We start from the raw sequence: 19,212 nt of genomic DNA on the forward strand, positions 1-19,212 counted from the left end.
GGGGTTTGTGGGTTGGGTTGATCTCAGATTAAGATAAACGCTTGGCACAACATCATGGGCCGAAGTGTCTGCACTGTGCTGTACTTTTATATGTTCTATGCTTCCAGCCCCCTATGAAAGTAGCGTTGTAGAACAGACAGACCTCAGGGTTCAGGTACATAATTCTTTGAAGTTTGCATCACATATAAATAGGGTGGTTAAAAATGTCTTAAGCATGCTTGCCTTCATTGCTCAGACCTTTGGGTATAGGATTTGGGACATTATGTTGAGGTTGTTCAGGATGTGGGTGAGGGCTCTTCTGGAGTACTGTGTACAGTTCTGGTCGGCTGTTATAGAGTCATAGAGATGTACAGGAAAGATAATATTAAGGTGGAGAGGGTTCAGAAGAGATTTACCAGGATGTTGCTGGGAATGGAGGATTTGAATTATAAAGAGAGACTGGATAGGCTGGGATTTTTTTCACCGGAGTATAGGAGGTTAAGGGGTGATCTTATAGAGGTTTGTAAAATCATGAGGGGTATAGATAAGGTGAATGGCAAGTGTTTTTTTCCCTAGGGTGGGACATATCATGACTAGAGGGGCATGTTTTTAAGGTGAGAGGAGAAAGATTTTAAAAAGACATGAGGGGCAACCTTTTTACACAGAGAGTGGTTCATGTGTGGAAGAAACTTCCAGAGGAAGTGGTAGATGCGGGTATAGGTACAATATTTAAAAGACATTTAGATGAGTGCATGAATAAGAAAGGTTTGGAGGGATATAGGCCAAGCACAGGCAGGTGGGGACTAGTTTAAGATTAGATTACTCACAGTGTGGAAACAGGCCCTTCGGCCCAACAAGTCCACACCGAACCTCTGAAGAGCAACCCACCCAGACCCATTTCCCCTACACCCTTTAGCATGGCCAATTCACCCAACCTGCACGTTTTTGGACTGTGGGAGAAAACGGAGCACCCGGAGGAAATCCACGCAGACACAGGGAGAATGTGCAGGCGGGAATTGAACCCAGATCTCTGGCGCTGTGAGGCAGCAGTACTAACCACTGTGCCTCTGTGCCACCGTGCCCCCATTTAATTTGGGATTCTGGTCGCCATGGACTAGTTGGACCGTGATGTATGATTCTATGAAAGACAGCAGGGCTCCATTCCCAATGGACCTCCAGTACTCTGCTATTCACAGTGTCCAGTGCTCAGCACACAACAAATCTGATCAGGGGAGAGATGAGGAGAATTTCCTTTACATAGAGCAGGTCCCATGTCCACAGTCACTTCTTCAATCTCATCATTATTCATTACTGCCCCAAGATGTGAGTCCTTGATAAGACTATTGTAGTTCCTTTCCTCATCTACCACACCATCCAAACCATTTTATCCCACTCTGTTTCCATTACTACATTCCCACCTTTCGGAGATGCCGGTGTTGGACTGGGGTGTACAAAGTTAAAAATCACACAACACCAGGTTATAGTCCAACAGGTTTAATTGGAAGCACACTAGCTTTTGGAGCGACGCTCCTTCATCAGGTGATTGTGGAGGGCTCGATCGTAACACAGAATTTATAGCAAAAATTTGCAGTGTGATGTAACTGAAATTATACATTGAAGAATTGATTGTCTGTTAAGCCTTTCATCTGTTAGAATACAGTGATACATTCCCACCATTTACCTGAGAGAAAAATTCCCCCCAGCTGCCTCACTAACTCAATTTCCCTATGTTTTTCCTTCTGACCATCAATGCACCCTGGAATCTCTGCTACAATATTCCCACTTACCTGTTTCTTTGCCCTTTCCTTTGCCACCTATTTTACTCCAAAATACTTCGCCTCTCCCAAAAGCCCTCTTTCCCATGACTTCAAATCAAAGGGCAATAGACTGGAGCACATTTGTCGCCCATTTGGTAATCCGTTGCTTGATCTGGCTCAACCACATCGAGCCATCTCATACAGTGTGGCCTTCAATGCTAAGTGTGAAGGATTCATGTACTCATTTCCAAGACCAGCGCTAATGCAGAGCTTCCTCTGCCATGTACCTTCGCTTCCTCTCCCCACACCCCCACTGTCATGTTGGCCTCCTTCCCAGACCCCAAGCCGTTGTAGATCCTATCACACTGCAGTTTCTCCTTCAAACATCCCTCTTGCTCACCCCCTTCACAACACTAGATTGGTCTCACCTTAAACATCTTCCAAACTCAACTTCTAGCCACTCAGCATCCCCTCTTGGGGATGTTTGAGAACTGTGAGAAATATCCAATCTGTCCCTTTGTTCCCACTTATTTTGAGGCTAGGCCCCTTAGTTCTAGTTTCACCCACCACTCCCTGCTTCTATCTTATTTATTTCTTTCATAAATCTATATGTTTCTCTTAGACACCCTTATATTTTTTGAAATCCCAGTCGAGAGTGTGGTGTTGGAAAATCACAGCACGTCAGGCAGCTTCCGAGGTTAAGGACAATCGATGTTTTGGGCATAAGCCACTGATCAGGAATGAGGCTTGTGGGTCAGGGCTGAGAGACCTCTCCTCATAAGCCAATCCTCTCAACTCTGAAATCAACTTAGTGAACCTCCTCTGCACCCCCTCCAGCGTCAATACATCCCTTCTCAGATTAGGAGATAAAACTGCGGATCTGTGAATCGGTGGAATTCCCTCACTGGGACACAATTGAGGTGACTTTATTGAATGTTTTTAAGGCAAAGATAGATAGATTTTTGAACAGTAAAGGAATTAAGGGTTATAGTGAGTGAGATGGTAAGTGAAGCTGAGTCCATGAAATGATTGGCCAAGATCTTATTGAATGGTGGAGCAGGCATGATAGGCTAGATGACCAATTCCTGCTCCTATTTCTTACATTCTTATGTTCTTCAGGATGTCAGGTTAAGACCAAGATGAGGTGGAATTCTTCTCTCGTCGAGTTGCGAGTCTTTGAAATTCATTGTCACAGAGAGCTGTGGGAGGACTGAGTTTTTGTGTATGTTCAAGGCTCAGATAGATTCTTGATCAGTCGGGGAATCAAAGGTTATGGGGAAAGGGCAGGAAAGCAGACATGAGGACTGTCAGATCAGCCATGATCTATGAATGGTGGAGCATGCTTGAGGGGCTGAATGGCCTACCCCCGTTCCTATTTCTTTTGGCCTTATGTTCTAATCATTGGTTAAAAAAGTGTGGGATGCACAATAATTTTTTTAAAGTAGTGCCAGGCATGAGATTCCAGCCAAGAACTTACAGGTGAACAATTTGAACTAAAAGGTAATGTTTGAACATTTGGATGTACGATTAATTCAAAATTCCTTTGTGCTGGCAGCTCAAAGATTTCAATTGTAAAGAAGTTGCATTAACATTGCCTGGATTCCTTTGAGTTTTGAAGATGGTGGATCAAACTAATTACAGTGTTTAAAACAATATCAATTGGTTTGCATAAAAAAAGAGAAATGATTTCCTGCAGTTGGGAGAATCCAGATTAATGCGACACAATCTTAATTTTAATTCCAGATGCTGAAGAGTTAAGTCAGGAGATATCTCTTCCTAACCAAGGTCACAAATATCTAAACTTTGTTCCCTGAAGTCTTCAAAGTAATTAATCTTTCTTGGAATATGGAGTAAATGTGGATAAAGATTAAAATGTCGATTACTCCTGATAGAATTGAACAACATTGCAGATAGTTGGGAAAAAACTGGCCCACCCCTGTCTTGTACACAGTTAGACAGAACTTACAGCACTGAAAGAGGCCATTTGGCCCAACTGGTCCTTGCCAGTATTGGATGCGCCATATAGGCCTCCTCCTAATTGAACCTTAAAGCATAGCCTTCAATTATTTTTGCCAATAGCTGTGTGTCTAGTTTCTCCTTAAGTATATCTATGCCATTTCTCTGAGTTATTCAGAGATGTGTCTGGATTCTTGAAGAAGGGCTTATGCCCGAAACATCGATTCTCCTGTTCCCTGGATGCTGCCTGACCTGCTGCGCTTTTCCAGCAACACATTTTCAGCTCTGAATTATTCCCCATGGTAGCATGTCCATATTCTCAACACTCTCTGGTCAGAGAGGTTCCTTCTGAACTCCCTCTTTGAGTTCTACAATTTATGATTAAGTATTATCCTCATAAATTCTTTTTGCAACTTTTCCAGTGTTTCATTATCCAGTTGGTTCTTGCATTGTATAGATATAGATGGATTATTGTGGGGTGACAAGGTGGCTCAGTGGTTGCAAAGCTGCCTCTCAGCACCATAGACCAAGGTTCGATTCCAGCCTCAGACAACTGTCTGTGTGGAGTTTGCACATGTGCAGGTTAGGTGAATTGGCCATGCTAAATTGCCCATAGTGGAGGTTATTAGTCAGGGATAAATATGGGGTAGGGGAATGGGTCTGGGTGGGTTACTCTTCAGTCAGTGTGGACTTGTTGGGCCAAAGGGTCTGTTTCCATGCTGTAGGGATTCGAACCCTAATTGTGATTTGATCTATTTTTAACCATAAATGCTGGTTCTAGTTTCAGTCAACAAAAGTGAAATGTTTTGATAGGACAGAGAGAAACCACAAAGTCAATGTTTAACATCCAAACTATCTGGAAAGAGAAGGCAGTTTCTTTTTCTCCATTTGCAGGGTATGGGCATTTATGGCTGGGCCAGCATTCATTGCCCATCCCTGGTTAAAAAGGTGGGGGTGATCTGCCAACTTGAACCACTGCAGTCCGCCTGCTGTGGGTTGGCCAACAATGCCCTTTGGGATGGAATTCCAGGATTTTAACTCTGTGACAGTGAAGGAATGGCAATATATTTCCAAGTCAGGATGGTGAGTGGCTTGGGGCAAAACTTGTGGTGTTCCCATGTGTCTGCTACCCTTGTGCTATTAGATGTAAGTTTGTGGCTAAAACAAGATGTGATCAACATGTAAAAGCTATTAACCATAATCCCAGAGGAATACCTTAAAAGTAAATAAGGACAGAAGAAAGCCTTGTGGCTCAGTGGGTCAGGTTCCGAACTCAGGGTGCGAGCTCTCACTTTGAGTCCCACTCATTGATTCCATAACCTTAGATGGTACATTCACAGTGTGAGAAAACAGGTTGATTACCAGTCTGTAAATCCTTCCAATATGCCTTTTAGCAAGTGATAAGAGTGGGAGAGTGTCCTAGTCAGCCATCCTGCAGAAGCTAAAGCACATTGTGACAGTGCACTATTCATAAGCAAGGAACAAACCCATTGAAAACAAGGCCAAGAATACAGACAGATCAGGACACAGTTTCCAAATGGAGAAAGGTGAATTTAGCCTTGATTTCTTCAGGCAACATATGATCGACATTGGAGACAGTAAATGGTGGAAGGTGGAACATAACTAATGTGTTTAAAATAAATTTCAACTTAGCTAATGGATGGAAGAATCAAATGTGCACTCATTCAAGAGGGCACGAAACAAAGAAAGTTAGTACACAGATACAGCAGGTAATCAGGCTAGAGGAATCTTGGCCTTTATAGATTCAAAGATTTATAGTTTCATACAGGCCCTTCATTCCATCAACTCTGCACTGACATAACTCCCACTAAAAGTGGGCTAATCCCAATTTCCTATACTTGTCCCACATCCTTAAATTTTATGATATTTGAAGTACTCATCCAAATATCTTTTAAAGATTGTAAGTCCTCCAGCCTCTCCTACCTGCCCAAACAGTGTATTACAGATTCTCACCACCTACTGAGTGAAAAATGTTTTTCCCAAATCCCCTCAGAATCTTCTGCCCCTTACCCTAAAACTATGCCCTCTCATGTCTGATGCCTCAATAAAGGGGGACAGCTGCTCCCTATTCATGCCGTCCATTCTGCTCATAATCTTTACATCTCAGTCATGCCCCTCCCCCCCCCCCCAACCCCAGCCTTCTCTGCTCTAGAGAAAACAATACAAGCCTACCCAGTCAAGCCTTATAGCTCAATTTCTCCAACCCAGGCAACATCTTGGTGAGCCTCCTCTGTACTCCCTCTTGTGTGATCACATCCTTATTTCAAAGGCGTTGGATTATAAGAGTAGGGAACTCTTGTGAGAACTGTACAAGGTGAGGGGGAGACCACATCTGGAGTACTGTGAGTCGTTTTGCTCCCTTTATTTAAGATGATATAATTTCATGGAGGCAGTTCAGAGAATGTTCATGAGGATGATCCTGGAGTGGCAGGATTATCTTTTGAGCAAAAGCTAAACAGATTAGGACTGTACTCATTGGAGTTTAGCAGAATGAACAGTGACCTCATTGAAACATATTGGATTCTTTCAGGGATTTGAGAAGATGTTTCCCTGCATGGGAGAATCTAAGCCTAGAGGGAACAGTCTCAAACTAAAGAGGTGCCAATTTAAGACTGAGATGAGGAGGAATTTCCTTTCTTAGAGAATTGCAATCTTTGGAGCTCCTTGCCACAGAGAGCTGCGGGGTAGAGTCCGTGTGTATGCTAAGGCTGAGACAGATAGATTCTTGATGAGTTGTGGAATCAAAGGTTATGGGGAAAGGGCAGGGAAGTGGATGTGAGGAATGGCAGATCCTCCATGATCCTATTAAATGGTGGAGCAAACTCCTGTTCCTATTTGTTATGGTCTTACTCCAGTAAATTCTGCAAGAAGACAACATAGTTGGCCATTTAGATCATTAGAAATAGGAGTCAGATGAAGCCATTTTGAATCACGAGCCCTGTTGCATCATTCTAAGATGTTATGGTTGGTCTATGACCAAAGTGACAGTCAAGAGGATTATTTGGATAAAAATAGTGTACAAGGAATGGGAAAAAGCAGGAGATAGGGACTAGGTAACGATGCTCATTTAGTGAGCCAGGGCAGGCATGATGGGCTGAATGGCCTTCTTCTACACTGTAATACTCTTGCACTGTCACACCTCTGTGATTCTGTGAAGTGCATAAACCTTTCATTGTTCTACATCATTAATATCTATACTTACTAAAATCTATTGATCCCAAATTTAAATTGAAAAAAAATGGACCCAACATGAAATGTCATTTGCAAACAGAGTTCCAAGCTTCACCCTGTTTTTTTTTACAAATAAATGCGTCCTAACTTTATTTCTAAACAATGTGGCTCCAAACTCAAAGCTGTGTCCCCTAGACCTGGACTCGGAGACCAGTGGGAGTTGTTTCTGATTGCTTTTCTGGCCAACTTGCTCTGACTGGACCGGATGGATTTACGGTCTTCCAGAAGGCCAGTATCTTGAGAGAAACCTGGGAACGAAAGGAAAGGATTTTGAATTAAATCCGCCCCCCTCCCTTCTCTCTTCCCTCAAATCTGACTGACCGACACCATCCCCCTCCCAATGTAGGTAGCCACCAACTCACATGTTGAGCAGCTGTTCGGAATTCCTTAACAGCTATTCCTCCGAATAGTGCTTCCTGTGGTTTTACAGGTTCATTCTAAGCTAATTGAACATCACTTCAAACATAAGTATCAGCAAATCCAGAAGGGGGTGTACAGGAACAGAATAATTAGGGAAGAGGAAAGGAACTTGAAGCTGTTAAAGAGCCCTTCTCAGCCTAGTGTTCCATACATTGGTCACACTTGCAACTGTTAGAATGGAACCTGTCTCGCTCTAATCCTGAAACAAAGCGAGAGTTGTCACGTAAGTCTTAAAAAATAGTTAATTAATATTTCCCCAAGCCCTATAATTAATTACATTCAAAGGGCAGGTGGAAATAAAGGAACAAAGTTACTGATGTGAACTATGAACCAATTCTCAGTCGATTAGCCATAAAGCTCCCAGAAAGAGACACATATCCAAAACAAAAGATGAAAGCTCACAGACCTGACCCCCTGAACTATTTCCCACTTTGAAGATGCTGTCTGACCGGCTCAGTATTTCAAGTATTTGATATGGTTATATATTTTTACAATTTTTGTTTTGGTTTACAAGTTAGCAGGATTTAAAAGGAAAGTGGGTGCATATTTAAGAACTAAAACTGAGAGAGGGGCATGAGAATGGGGGTGGAGCGGAGCACAGCATTAAAGAGCTAGCACGAATCCAAAGGGCCGAACAGTTTATTTCTTTTTGTTTTCCCACGTTGAGAGATAAAGGAGAGGCGGGGTCAAGAGTTTAGCTTGACCGCATTATTCAAGTCAGTGGTGCGGAAATCTTGATAAGTAACTCTTCAAATCTGTCCCGAATGCCCTCCCTTTCTCACGGCTCCCGGAAGGATCGATCCCTTGGTGCCACGTCAGGGTTCAGACCGACCCTAACACCGCTTGTGGTCGGCGAGAGGCGGGGCAATGGGAACAAGGTGAAAGGATTTTCCACGAAACACAAAGAGAAGCCGAGTACCAGCCGCGGGGAGGAGAGAGGGCAAACCAGCCACTCGGTACCGGGCAGCACTCAGTCTCCCCCTCCCAGCTCCTCTCCGGTCATCATGTTATTTCCTTTCTTGCTATTCATGCCTTTGGCATCCGCCAATTTAACCGAGCTGACCTTCGAGTTGGCAGACAGAGAGATTCAGTGCTTCTACGAAGAGTTGCAGAAAGATGCCAAGTGCAACTTCGTTTTCCAGGTAAAGTGCAGTCACACAGTTACCAGATTAACCTAGCTGTAAACTGTCAAACATGGGAGATCTAAACACCAGGTTTTACTCCACATGGATTGAAGAAAATTTTTCTTTTTGACTTGACCTTAGAGTTTGCTCCCGGACATTGTGGAGCTTCCTAAGGCAGGGTATGGTAGTTACTCGACAGGCTAATAAAAAGCACAGCAGTCAGGCAGCATCCGAGGAGCAGGGGGGTGAATTGACGTTTCTGGCATTAGCCCTTCATCATCTGCAGTCCTCACTTTCTCCTAATGGTGCTGAACGTTAATTTTAAAACCTGTATTACCAACAGAAGAAAGTGAAGGGAAAGCTCCACCATGAGCATATGAAATGTCATAACATTCGAAAGTATGGGTCAAGTGCTAGAAAGTGGGATTAGTGAGTCTCAACACAGACTCGACTGGCCAAAGGACCTCCTCTGTGCTGTATGACTCTGACCCTCGTTGACTCTCAAAGGATCTTCTTTGTGGGAAATAAATTGGAATAATGTCTGTTGTTGTGGTTCTGTTCGCCGAGCTGGGAATCTGTTTTGCAACACAAATTCCCAGCTCAGCAAACAGAACCACAACAACAAGGATCACCCGAGCTACAAATCTTCTCCCAAACTTGGAATAATGTCTGGTTTTGCAGCCATATGGTAGCATCTCCAATGGGCTGGTTATTTTTTCATAACCTTTTATTCTATAGCTTTTTGGGAGTTTTGTTTTGGTAAGTAGCAAGATGGATGGTGTAATTATGGTCAGACTGAGCTTACCTGTGAGATGAAGGTTGAATTCTCACTCCAGCGCAATGTGATGTCAGACAGAAGTTGGTGTCTTTCTTATGAGATGTCACAAAAAGGGCCACTTGCTGTTACATAGTGCTTTTCATAACCACCAGGGGCAGTACTGTGGCTCAGGGGGTGGCACAGTGGCTCAGTGGTTAGCACCACTGCCTCACAGTGCCAGGGTCCCAGGTTCGATTCCAGCCTCGGGTGACTGTCTGTGTGGAGTTTGCACCTTCTCTCCATGTCTGCGTGGGTTTCCTCTGGGTGCTCTGGTTTCTTCTCACAGTCCAAAGATGTGCAGGTTAGGTGAATTGGCCATGCTAAATTGCCCATAGTGCTAGGTGCATTAGTCAGAAGTGGGTTACTCTTCAGAGGGTTGGTGTGGACTGGTTGGGCTGAAGGGCCTGTTTCCACACAGTAGGGAACCTAGTCTAAAATACTTTATGATTTCAGTAATCTTGAAATGTCATAATATAGGAAGCAAGGTCCCATAAACTGCAACGTAATAACAACCAAATAATTATTTTTGTTGACATTAATATTGGTCGGGCCTCACCTTCAGTGCTCTTCTTTGAAATAGTGCTGTGTCCATCATGGGAAGGTTAAAAATCACACAATCACACAAATAAAGCTGTTATAGTCCAACAGCTTTATTTGGAAATACAAGCTTTCAGAGCGTTGCTCCTTCCAAATAAACCTGTTTGACTCTAACCTGATGCTGTGTGATTTTTAACTTTGTTCACTTCAGTACCTCCACATCAGGGCCATCATGAGAAGGCCATTGACTTAGCATCTCATCCATGTGGCAGCATCTCTGATACTGCAGCACACTCTCACTACTTCACTAGAGTGATAGCCTGGCGTTTTGTGCTGAAATCATAGACTGGTGCATTTGAAGACTCAACTTTGTAACTTGGAGGTAAGAGTGTTGGCTCAGTTGGCTGGCTTGTGACACACTTGTATACCAACAATGTGGGGTCAATTCCTGCACCAGCTTAAGGCCACTGTGAAGTCTCTCTTGTTTGTAATGTGGTGATGCTCAGGTTGAACTATTGCTAGTTGTCTCTGCCTAATGAGAGAATGGGTTTGTGGTTACTTCACTACATTCACACAGAAGATGCTCTGCCAACTACCATAGAGTCACAACAGTGGGGAAACAGACCATTTGATCCATCAAAGCCACACTGATCCTCTGAAGAGCATCCTCCCTCTGTAACCCTGCATTTCCCACAGCTCATCCACCTAGCCTGCACATCCTTGTGCACTATAGGCAATTTAGTGTGGCCAATCCACTTAACCTGCACATCTTCAGACTTGTGGGCACCTGGAGGAAACCTGCTCAGACAGGAGGAGAATGTGCAAACTCCACACTGATGGTCGCTCGATGGTGGAATTGAACCTGGGTCCCTGGTGCTGTGAGGCAGCAGTGATAACCACTGAGCCACTGTACCAGTGCTAAGATTTGCATCAGCTGTTCAAGGCTGAAGGGGGTTCTCCTGGTGCATTAGCCAACCGTCATTTTTACATCTTTTCTCTTTCACCACTATCAACAAGTCCTGTGTCTTTTACACAGGGTCTCTCCATCATCCACTCTCATGTTCTTCCTCTGCTTCTGTCAAAATTACAAAAAACAAGTTCCCAACATCTTTCAGTTCTGAAGAAGTGTCATACTGCACTTGAAACATACACTCGGTTTCTCCCGTCACAAATCCTGTCAGGACCGCTGTGTTTCTCCAGCATTTTCGGTGCTTTTGTTTTTACATCGGTAACTGATTGTGCAGTGTGCGGAATATTGTGTGTAAAATGGCTGCTATGTTTGCCTGTATAACCTTGGCCTGTGTGTTTCATTGTAATTTATTGCATATCAAGAACTTAGAACATTAACTGGTGAGTGGAAATTGAACTTGACTGCATGATACCAGCACTGGGAGCCCCACTGTGTATTCCCCGGTGCACAGCACTGTATTGTCTGTGGAAAGAATGATAAAAATAGTCAGTTCCTTTGTACCTAGGCCAATGCATTAAATGATGGTTCACAGTTAATGTTCCAAACTTCCTGATATGGGGAGAGGCCTCCAACAAGCCCTCTGTCACTGATATGTGTCTGGAGCTAGGGAATATCCCAGTATGCACACTGCCCTTATATGGGACAGTTAAAGTTCTGAAAATCAGTTTTATCCTGTCTGAAACCTTTGCAATTCCAACGATTTTGAGATCAGCCAGCCAAATGGAGACTTGGGCTGTTTGCGCTAAACCCAAGGGTAGCTTGTTAATTGAAATCAGACAGTCTCTGATACTTCAATGGAACAGCAGAAAATGTTTTAAAATTGTCACATTGCAAATAGAATGATAACTTGAATTTATGTAGTACCCATAACATCATAAAAATGTTCCCCAAGAATGTGATTTGACACCCTCTCACATAAGGAGATGTTAGGATGGATGATTTGGTCAAACTGGCAGATGGAGTTTCGATATAATGTCGTATCTTTATCGGCAGCACCTCCTACAGTGCAACACTCCCTTAGTTCTGCAACAGTTCTGTGTTTAATACCTGGAGTAAAACATGAACTTGGGGACCTTGCAAGACAGAGGTCAGGCAGCTACTGTGACAGCTGTTTTGGTTTGAGCTCTCTTATGATAGGACCTGCTACCTGGATAAGTTTTTGATCTTTTGAAGTAGACAGGCAGGAGGCTGGAAGAACAGCCTGAGTACTTTGGATTCCAGCATCTGCAGTTTTTTTTTTGTCTTTGATCCTTTGACACCAGTTAAACATTTGTGTTCTCACAAGGTGGTTGCAGGTGGTCACTATGATGTGGATTGCTTCATCGAAGATCCCAGAAGGCGAATGATCTACAGGAAGCACAAGATACGGCAGGACAGCTTGGCTGTGAAAGTGGAGCTCTCCGGTGTCTACAGCTTCTGCTTTGGCAACCAGTTCTCCACCTTCAGCCACAAAAAGATTTACTTCCACCTTGAAGTCGGTGAGGAAATTCCCATTTTTGCCACTGCTGAGGGCAAGGACAGTGCTCTCACACAGGTTCGTTGGTCTTGACAGTCCTTAAGTAATCTGGCTACTCACCCTCACAGAGCCTCAGACTTTTACTATGTTTCAAATATATTTCTTTTAATAGTGAGACCTCGCAGATGGCTCCATTGCACCAGGATTGAGTGAGAGGGGTGATTGTGTGAAGGCAGACTCAGATATTCAATCCCACAGCTTGTAGGATAGTTCTGTGACTTTGGCTAAACCGTGGAAGATCCTTGCAATGGCCACAGGAGCTCACAGAGCTCTACCACAGGAGGCCACTTGGTCCATTATTTGGGGAGATTGGCATCATGTTCAATTCTGGTCTCCCTGCAATAGAAAAGAAGTTGTTAAACCTGATCGGGTACAGAAAGTATTTACAAGGCTGTTGCCAGGGCTGGATGGTTTGAGTTACAGGGAGAGGCTGAATAGGCTGGTGCTATTTTCCCTGGAGCATCGGAGGCTGAGGGGTGACCTTATAGAGGTTTATTAAATCATGAGGGGCATGGATAGGATCGAAGAGTGAAAGGTTCTAAAACTAGGGGGCATAGGTTTAAGGTGAATGGGGAAAGATTTAAAAGGATCTAAGGGGCAACTTTTTCACACAGCGGGTGGTGCGTGTTTGCAATGAGCTGCCAGAGGAAGTGGTGGAGGCTGGTACAATTACAGCATTTAAAAGGCATCTGGATGGGTATATGAATAGGAGGCTTTAGAGGGATATGGCAAATGGGACGAGGTTAGGTTAGGATATCTGGTTGGCATGGACAAGTTGGACCGAAGGTTCTGTTTCCGTGCTGTACATCTCAATGATTCTATATTAATATCACTGGACTAGTAATCTAGGTGTCCAAACTAATGCTCTGGAGACACAAGTTCAAATCCCACCACAGCAACTGGTGGAATTTAAATTCACTTATTAACTCTGAAATATAAAGCTAGTCTCAACAAAGATGGCCATCAAGTCTCCCTCTAAGCTGTGCAACTGTAGGGAAGCTCTGCAAAGCTGATGGTGTGTAGACAAGTTGACCTCCAGTCCTAGATGTCACTGCATTGAAAGTCCGTACAATGACAGGAATGATCAGAGGAAACGTAGTGGCCATGACAACTATCACCAATAGTAGTACTCCCTGGAGCGTCGGAGGCTGAGGGGTGACCTTATAGAGGTTTATTAAATCATGAGGGGCATGGATAGGATAAATAGACAAGGTCTTTTTTGAAGAGTGAAAGGTTCTAAAACTAGGGGGCATAGGTTTAAGGTGAATGGGGAAAGATTTAAAAGGATCTAAGGGGCAACTTTTTCACACAGAGGGTGGTGCGTGTTTGCAATGAGCTGCCAGAGGAAGTGGTGGAGGGTGGTACAATTACAGCATTTAAAAGGCATCTGGATGGGTATATGAATAGGAAGGCTTTAGAGGGATATAGCAAATGGGACGAGGTTAGGTTAGGATATCTGGTTGGCATGGACAAGTTGGACCGAAGGTTCTGTTTCCGTGCTGTACATCTCAATTATTCTATATTAATATCACTGGACTAGTAATCTAGGTGTCCAAACTAATGCTCTGGAGACACAAGTTCAAATCCCACCACAGCAACTGGTGGAATTTAAATTCACTTATTAACTCTGAAATATAAAGCTAGTCTCAACAAAGATGGCCATCAAGTCTCCCTCTAAGCTGTGCAACTGTAGGGAAGCTCTGCAAAGCTGATGGTGTGTAGACAAGTTGACCTCCAGTCCTAGATGTCACTGCATTGAAAGTCCGTACAATGACAGGAACGATCAGAGGAAACGTAGTGGCCATGACAACTATCACCAATAGTAGTACAAACCCTTCTGGTTCTCTTATGCCCTTTAGCAAACAGATTCTGCCATCCTTACCCAGTCTGGTCTACATGTGACTTCTGACTCAACATTATGATTAACTGCTAAGTACCCAATGACATGACCTAATAAGCCACTCAAGGGCAATTAGGGATGGGCAACAAATTGGCCTTGCCAATGATGTCCACATCCCATGAAAGAATGAAGAAACAAATGCCAGTGTTGGCTCTCTGAAGGACCTCTCTAATTAGTGTAATTCCCTTGCCTTTATTTTCCCCCTTCCTTCCAAAAAATGGCAAAATTGTTCTTGCTAAAGTATTCATCCAACTCTCTTTCAAAAGTTATAATTGAACCTGCTTCTACAGCATTTTCAAGTAGTCCATTCCATATATTAATAAGTCACTGCATTTAAAAACAAGTTCTCCACAGCTCCCAGTTGTGCCTTTGTAGATAAATCACACAGGGCACTTTGGCTGAGCCTCAGAAGGATTACATTCCAATGCATGCAGGATGCTTGGTCAAACAGCAACAATCCTGAGTCCAAAAACAAAGGTCTTGGAGAATGACAGTGATGATTAATAGGGGTGATCAGAAGAGTGTGATGTATAGTTAATGTCACTGGACTAGTAATCATGAGGGCCAGGGCTATTGCTTTGGGGACATTGGCTCAAATCTCACTAAGGCAACTAGTGAAACTTTTATTCAATTAATCAATCTGGAATATTAACCTAGTCTCAATAATGGTGACCATCAAGCAATCATCAAATATGGTAAAAGCCCATCTGTATCACCCATGTGTGGGTGATATTGTTACAGATCTTGTAACTGAAGAAGCTGTGCCAAGGCACCTTTGTACCGAAGATGGTGACTTATAAACTTTTCACACTACATATTTGAGTGCATATGACAATATAGCTATCAATTCAATTCAATTCAATTCAATTCATGTCCTTTAGGAAAGGAAATTTGCCATTATTGCCCTCTCTGGCCTTGGTGGAACTCTGAGCAGTGCCTCTTAACTGACCCTGTGAAATGGCCCTAGTGTGGCACTCAGTTCAAGGGCAATTAGGGATGGACAATAAATGCTGACTTGACCAGTGATACCCACACCTCATTTAAGGAAAAGGGAAGGTTGATGAATCATCGCTATTGTTGTTGGAGTCATAGTTATACAGCACAGAAACAGACCCTTCGGTCCAACCAGTCCATGCCGATCATAAGCCTACACTAAACTAATCCCACCTGCCTGGTCCTGGCCCACATCCCTCCAAACCTTTCCTTTTGATATACTTGATATACATTGTAACTGTACCCACATTCGCCACTACCTCAGGACGTTCATTCCACACCCTGTGTGCAAAACATTTGCCCTTTGTGTCTTTTCAAAATCTCTCTCTTCTCACCTTAGAACATGTCGCCCAGACTTGAGATCCACTTTCGAATGTGCAGTCATTAATGGCCGAGGCAGTTATACTGCAGTGTTATCCTATTTGTTTATCTCCTCAGCTGGAAGCCTCCTGCCTTTCCATCCATACTGCACTGCGGAGTGTGATGAGCATGCAGACACAACAGCGGGTGCAGGCATTGATTGATCACCTGCACGCAGAAGACGTGAACAGTCACATTATCTACTGGGCATCTAGTGAGACCATCATCCTTTTCCTGGTTACTGTGGGCCAGTTGATTATCGTGAAGAGATTCTTCACTGATCAAAGGGCCAATATAAGTGTGGCCACCACATAACCACCTAACATCCATTGGCCACTGGAAATAAATATGCAACATTACTGTAGCAAAGGCATTGTGTGACAATCAACGTGCAGTGGTCAAAGAGAAGATTATAGTCAGTGAAACTAGTTCCCATTTAACTACATGTTGCAAAGTGAGGGAGAGAGATATCTGTACCTGTGGCTAATAGTTACCACTTCTTAAGATGGAGAAAACCTCTTCAACCGTAGGACAAGCTGACAACCATAAAAAAAGCAAATAACTTGCACATAAAATGCCTATCATGACATTAGGATGTCCCCAATTATTTAATTTGTTGAAGTGTTATCAATGTTTATACAGTATGCAGGGTATTGTGATCAATTTATACACAGCAAGCTTCACAAAATGCCAAATGGATGCCTAACCGTATAAACTGCACTTGTAGATATAGTTAAAGGAAGTTAATAGGGTTGATTAAGGGAATTTATATATTGGTTAATAGTGTTTGTAGTATACATTAAGGGGGATTTAGTGCTGGTTAAGGGTGTTCATAGTGTTGGTTCAGGGCGTTTATTGTGTTGCTTAAGGGAAATTGAGATGTTTATTAAGGGCGTTTGTAATGTTGGTTCAGGGCGTTTGTAATGTTGGTTCACGGTGTCTGTACTGTTGGTTCACGGTGTCTGTACTGTTGGTTTACGGTGTCTGTAGTGTTGGTTCAGGGCGTTTGTAATGTTGGTTCAGGGCGTTTGTAATGTTGGTTCAGGGCATCTGTAGTGTTGGTTCAGGGTGTCTGTAGTGTTGGTTCAGGGTGTCTGTAGTGTTGGTTAAGGGTGTTTGTAATGTTTGTTAGGAGAAGTTATAGCATTGATTGAGCGTGTCTGTAATGTTGGTTAAGGGAGTTAATAGCATAGGTTAAGGGTGTTTGTGGTGTTAGTAAAGGGAGAAATGATGGCTCACATGTAACAGACTTCACTACAGACTATATCACTGGTGTCAGGTGACCAAGCCACATCATAGTTTGAAATGTGCAGTGAGACACCTCTAATAGTTCCACACTTCCAGTGAATCTTCACATTTTGAGGCTCTTGGCTTCACTGTCTCGTTTGATCTCAAGTGAAGCTGCTTCATCTCCTCAATCTCTAAGTTGGCCTTCACAACATTTGATTTCCTTTTTGATTGCTGGATCTCTCAACAGTGTCTCACTGCTTATAGAACCTCAGATCATGTGAATGGGCCTCTCATATTCAACACCCCTTACTCCCCGGATGCAGAAACGAGGAAAGACCAAACCATCTGGATTAGCAAATCCAAATAATACCTTTAAGTTCCACCAACCATGCCCTTCCTCACTGCATATGCCATCCTTGTTTGATTTTGCCAATTTAATGAAATAATTAGCAACAGCAATTTCCTATCTTGCTCCCTCAAAGCTATGTCTTACACTCCTCACTTTCTCTTCACCATTGTTGGAAGTGTAGATGCCTCAGACCTTGTCTTCCTCACATAGATCTCAGAATCCTGATAATGAAGCCTCACTTCTCCCAACAATCAAACAAACCTGGTTTACCTTGTCTGCTCACCTCATTCTTTCCAGGTGACAGGCAGCCTATACTTGGGGCTTTAGCCATTCAATGTGGGTTCAGAACAAACGAACGCTATTTAGGTCTCAGATCTGTTCTGATATTCAGTTGGAACATGTCTAATGCCCGTTGCTAAAAATGCTTATGAAGAGATGCCATTTGATATGGCATGATCATGCTTATCATGTGGACTCATTCCAACCCTGCTCATTGTTCAAAGGGAGAGGATATGTGAGAGTTTAAGAAAAGAGATTTGTTTTGTATGGAGTTCTTGGTGTAGCATTGTAAAACTCAGTAATAATGATATCACAAGACCGCTCTGATTACTTCATGAGTCTGCTTTAGTGACATCAACAAACTGCACCTTTTCCATCATATTTTGTTAAAACCTTTTGTCTTGCACTCATCAGACAATTCACAAGTATACCATTATAAAGAGAGAACAACATTTATGAGGCATTGGAATTCAATATACCATGATATTTATTTGTGTGATAGATAAAACACGTGAAATGCTGTGATTTCAAGCGTGTAAGCTGTGTGTCTGTCAATCGTATCAAACAACATGGCTCCCTTCAGCTGTTTGAAATCAGCAAGTTATTGATTATACCCAAACTTGTACAATTCACAATACGGTGTCCAACATTTGGTGTAATTTTGCAATTGGTTAACATGGACTAAACAATCCTGAGTGTGCTAAGAATTATGCAGGGAATCAATTTAGGATTGCCTATCAGGTTCGCAGTGTGGTGCATTAGTGTGGAATATATTCTGTAAATTAATATAAAATGTCATGTCTTTGCAGGCAGAAAACACATATACACATGAGCACCTATTTCAATTCAACAAAATAGCTAACAGACATTCACTGGCTCATTTCTTGAGACAATACCTTGTCAATCAACATTCCTGGTTTAAAATTTAAACAGAGTTTGTCAATTAACTGTCAGGCATCATTACCCATCACATTGTCCTGGCAATACCTCTCAACCAGAGTCTACTTGTCAACCAATCTCCTCTCATATGGTATCAATGTTGTTTTCCCTTTACATTGGTATTCTTGCAAATTGTCCTGATAAGTGCAAGATGAAAGGCTTCAACAAGATGTGTTTTTTGTTTAAAGCAATACTTAATTTCTGCACTGCCAAATAGACTATTTTTAAGGGATTGGATGTGAGGAGTTGAGTGATATGCCTCTAGTCTGTGCTGGTGAGTTGTCAGCAAGTGTGAAATTCTATTCTACCCCCAAATGAAAATAATCGTAACAGGTGGCTGATGCACCTGGACTGGAATATAAATATCTCACTCCATAGCAGAGACTGATCCTCCCACTTCCTCCAGACCAAAGGGGTAGCCATGGGCACACGTATGGGCCCCAGCTATGCCTGTCTCTTTGTTGGCTACGTAGAGCAGTTGATCTTCCGTAATTACACCGGCACCACTCCCCACCTCTTCCTCCGCTACATTGATGACTGCATTGGCGCCACCTCGTGCTCCCGCGAGGAGGTTGAGCAATTCATCAACTTCACCAACACATTCCACCCTGACCTTAAATTTACCTGGACCATCTCTGACACCTCCCTCCCCTTCCTGGACCTCTCCATCTCCATCAGTGACGACCGACTTGACACTGACATCTTCTACAAACCCACCGACTCCCACAGCTACCTGGATGACACCTCTTCCCACCCTATCTCTTGCAAAAATGCCATCCCATATCCCCAATTCCTCCGCCTCCGCCGTATCTGCTCCCAGGAAGACCAGTTCCA

At 43.1% G+C, this 19,212-nt stretch overlaps 1 protein-coding gene across 1 annotated transcript; it reads left to right on the plus strand.

The window, feature by feature from the left end:
- The first annotated feature begins 7,778 nt into the window (after window positions 1-7,778).
- On the plus strand, window positions 7,779-16,160 carry LOC122540813 (transmembrane emp24 domain-containing protein 3-like). Its single transcript, XM_043677023.1, has 3 exons — window positions 7,779-8,506; window positions 12,098-12,346; window positions 15,660-16,160. Exons 1-3 carry the CDS (start codon window positions 8,129-8,131, stop codon window positions 15,894-15,896), a joined length of 864 nt encoding a protein of 287 aa, XP_043532958.1. The 5' UTR covers window positions 7,779-8,128; the 3' UTR covers window positions 15,897-16,160.
- The last annotated feature ends 3,052 nt before the right edge of the window (window positions 16,161-19,212 follow it).

Source organism: Chiloscyllium plagiosum, chromosome 36 (genome assembly GCF_004010195.1).
Source record: "Chiloscyllium plagiosum isolate BGI_BamShark_2017 chromosome 36, ASM401019v2, whole genome shotgun sequence".
NCBI classification, from domain to species: Eukaryota; Metazoa; Chordata; class Chondrichthyes; order Orectolobiformes; family Hemiscylliidae; genus Chiloscyllium; species Chiloscyllium plagiosum.

Bases quoted from the DNA above. Each gene is read 5' to 3' on its own strand.
- LOC122540813 (XM_043677023.1), top strand. From the start codon at position 8,129: ATGCCCTCCCTTTCTCACGGCTCCCGGAAGGATCGATCCCTTGGTGCC. The intron at 8,507-12,097 runs GTAAAGTGCAGT...TGTTCTCACAAG, and splicing joins AGTGCAACTTCGTTTTCCAG to GTGGTTGCAGGTGGTCACTA. The intron at 12,347-15,659 runs GTTCGTTGGTCT...TTATCTCCTCAG, and splicing joins AGGACAGTGCTCTCACACAG to CTGGAAGCCTCCTGCCTTTC.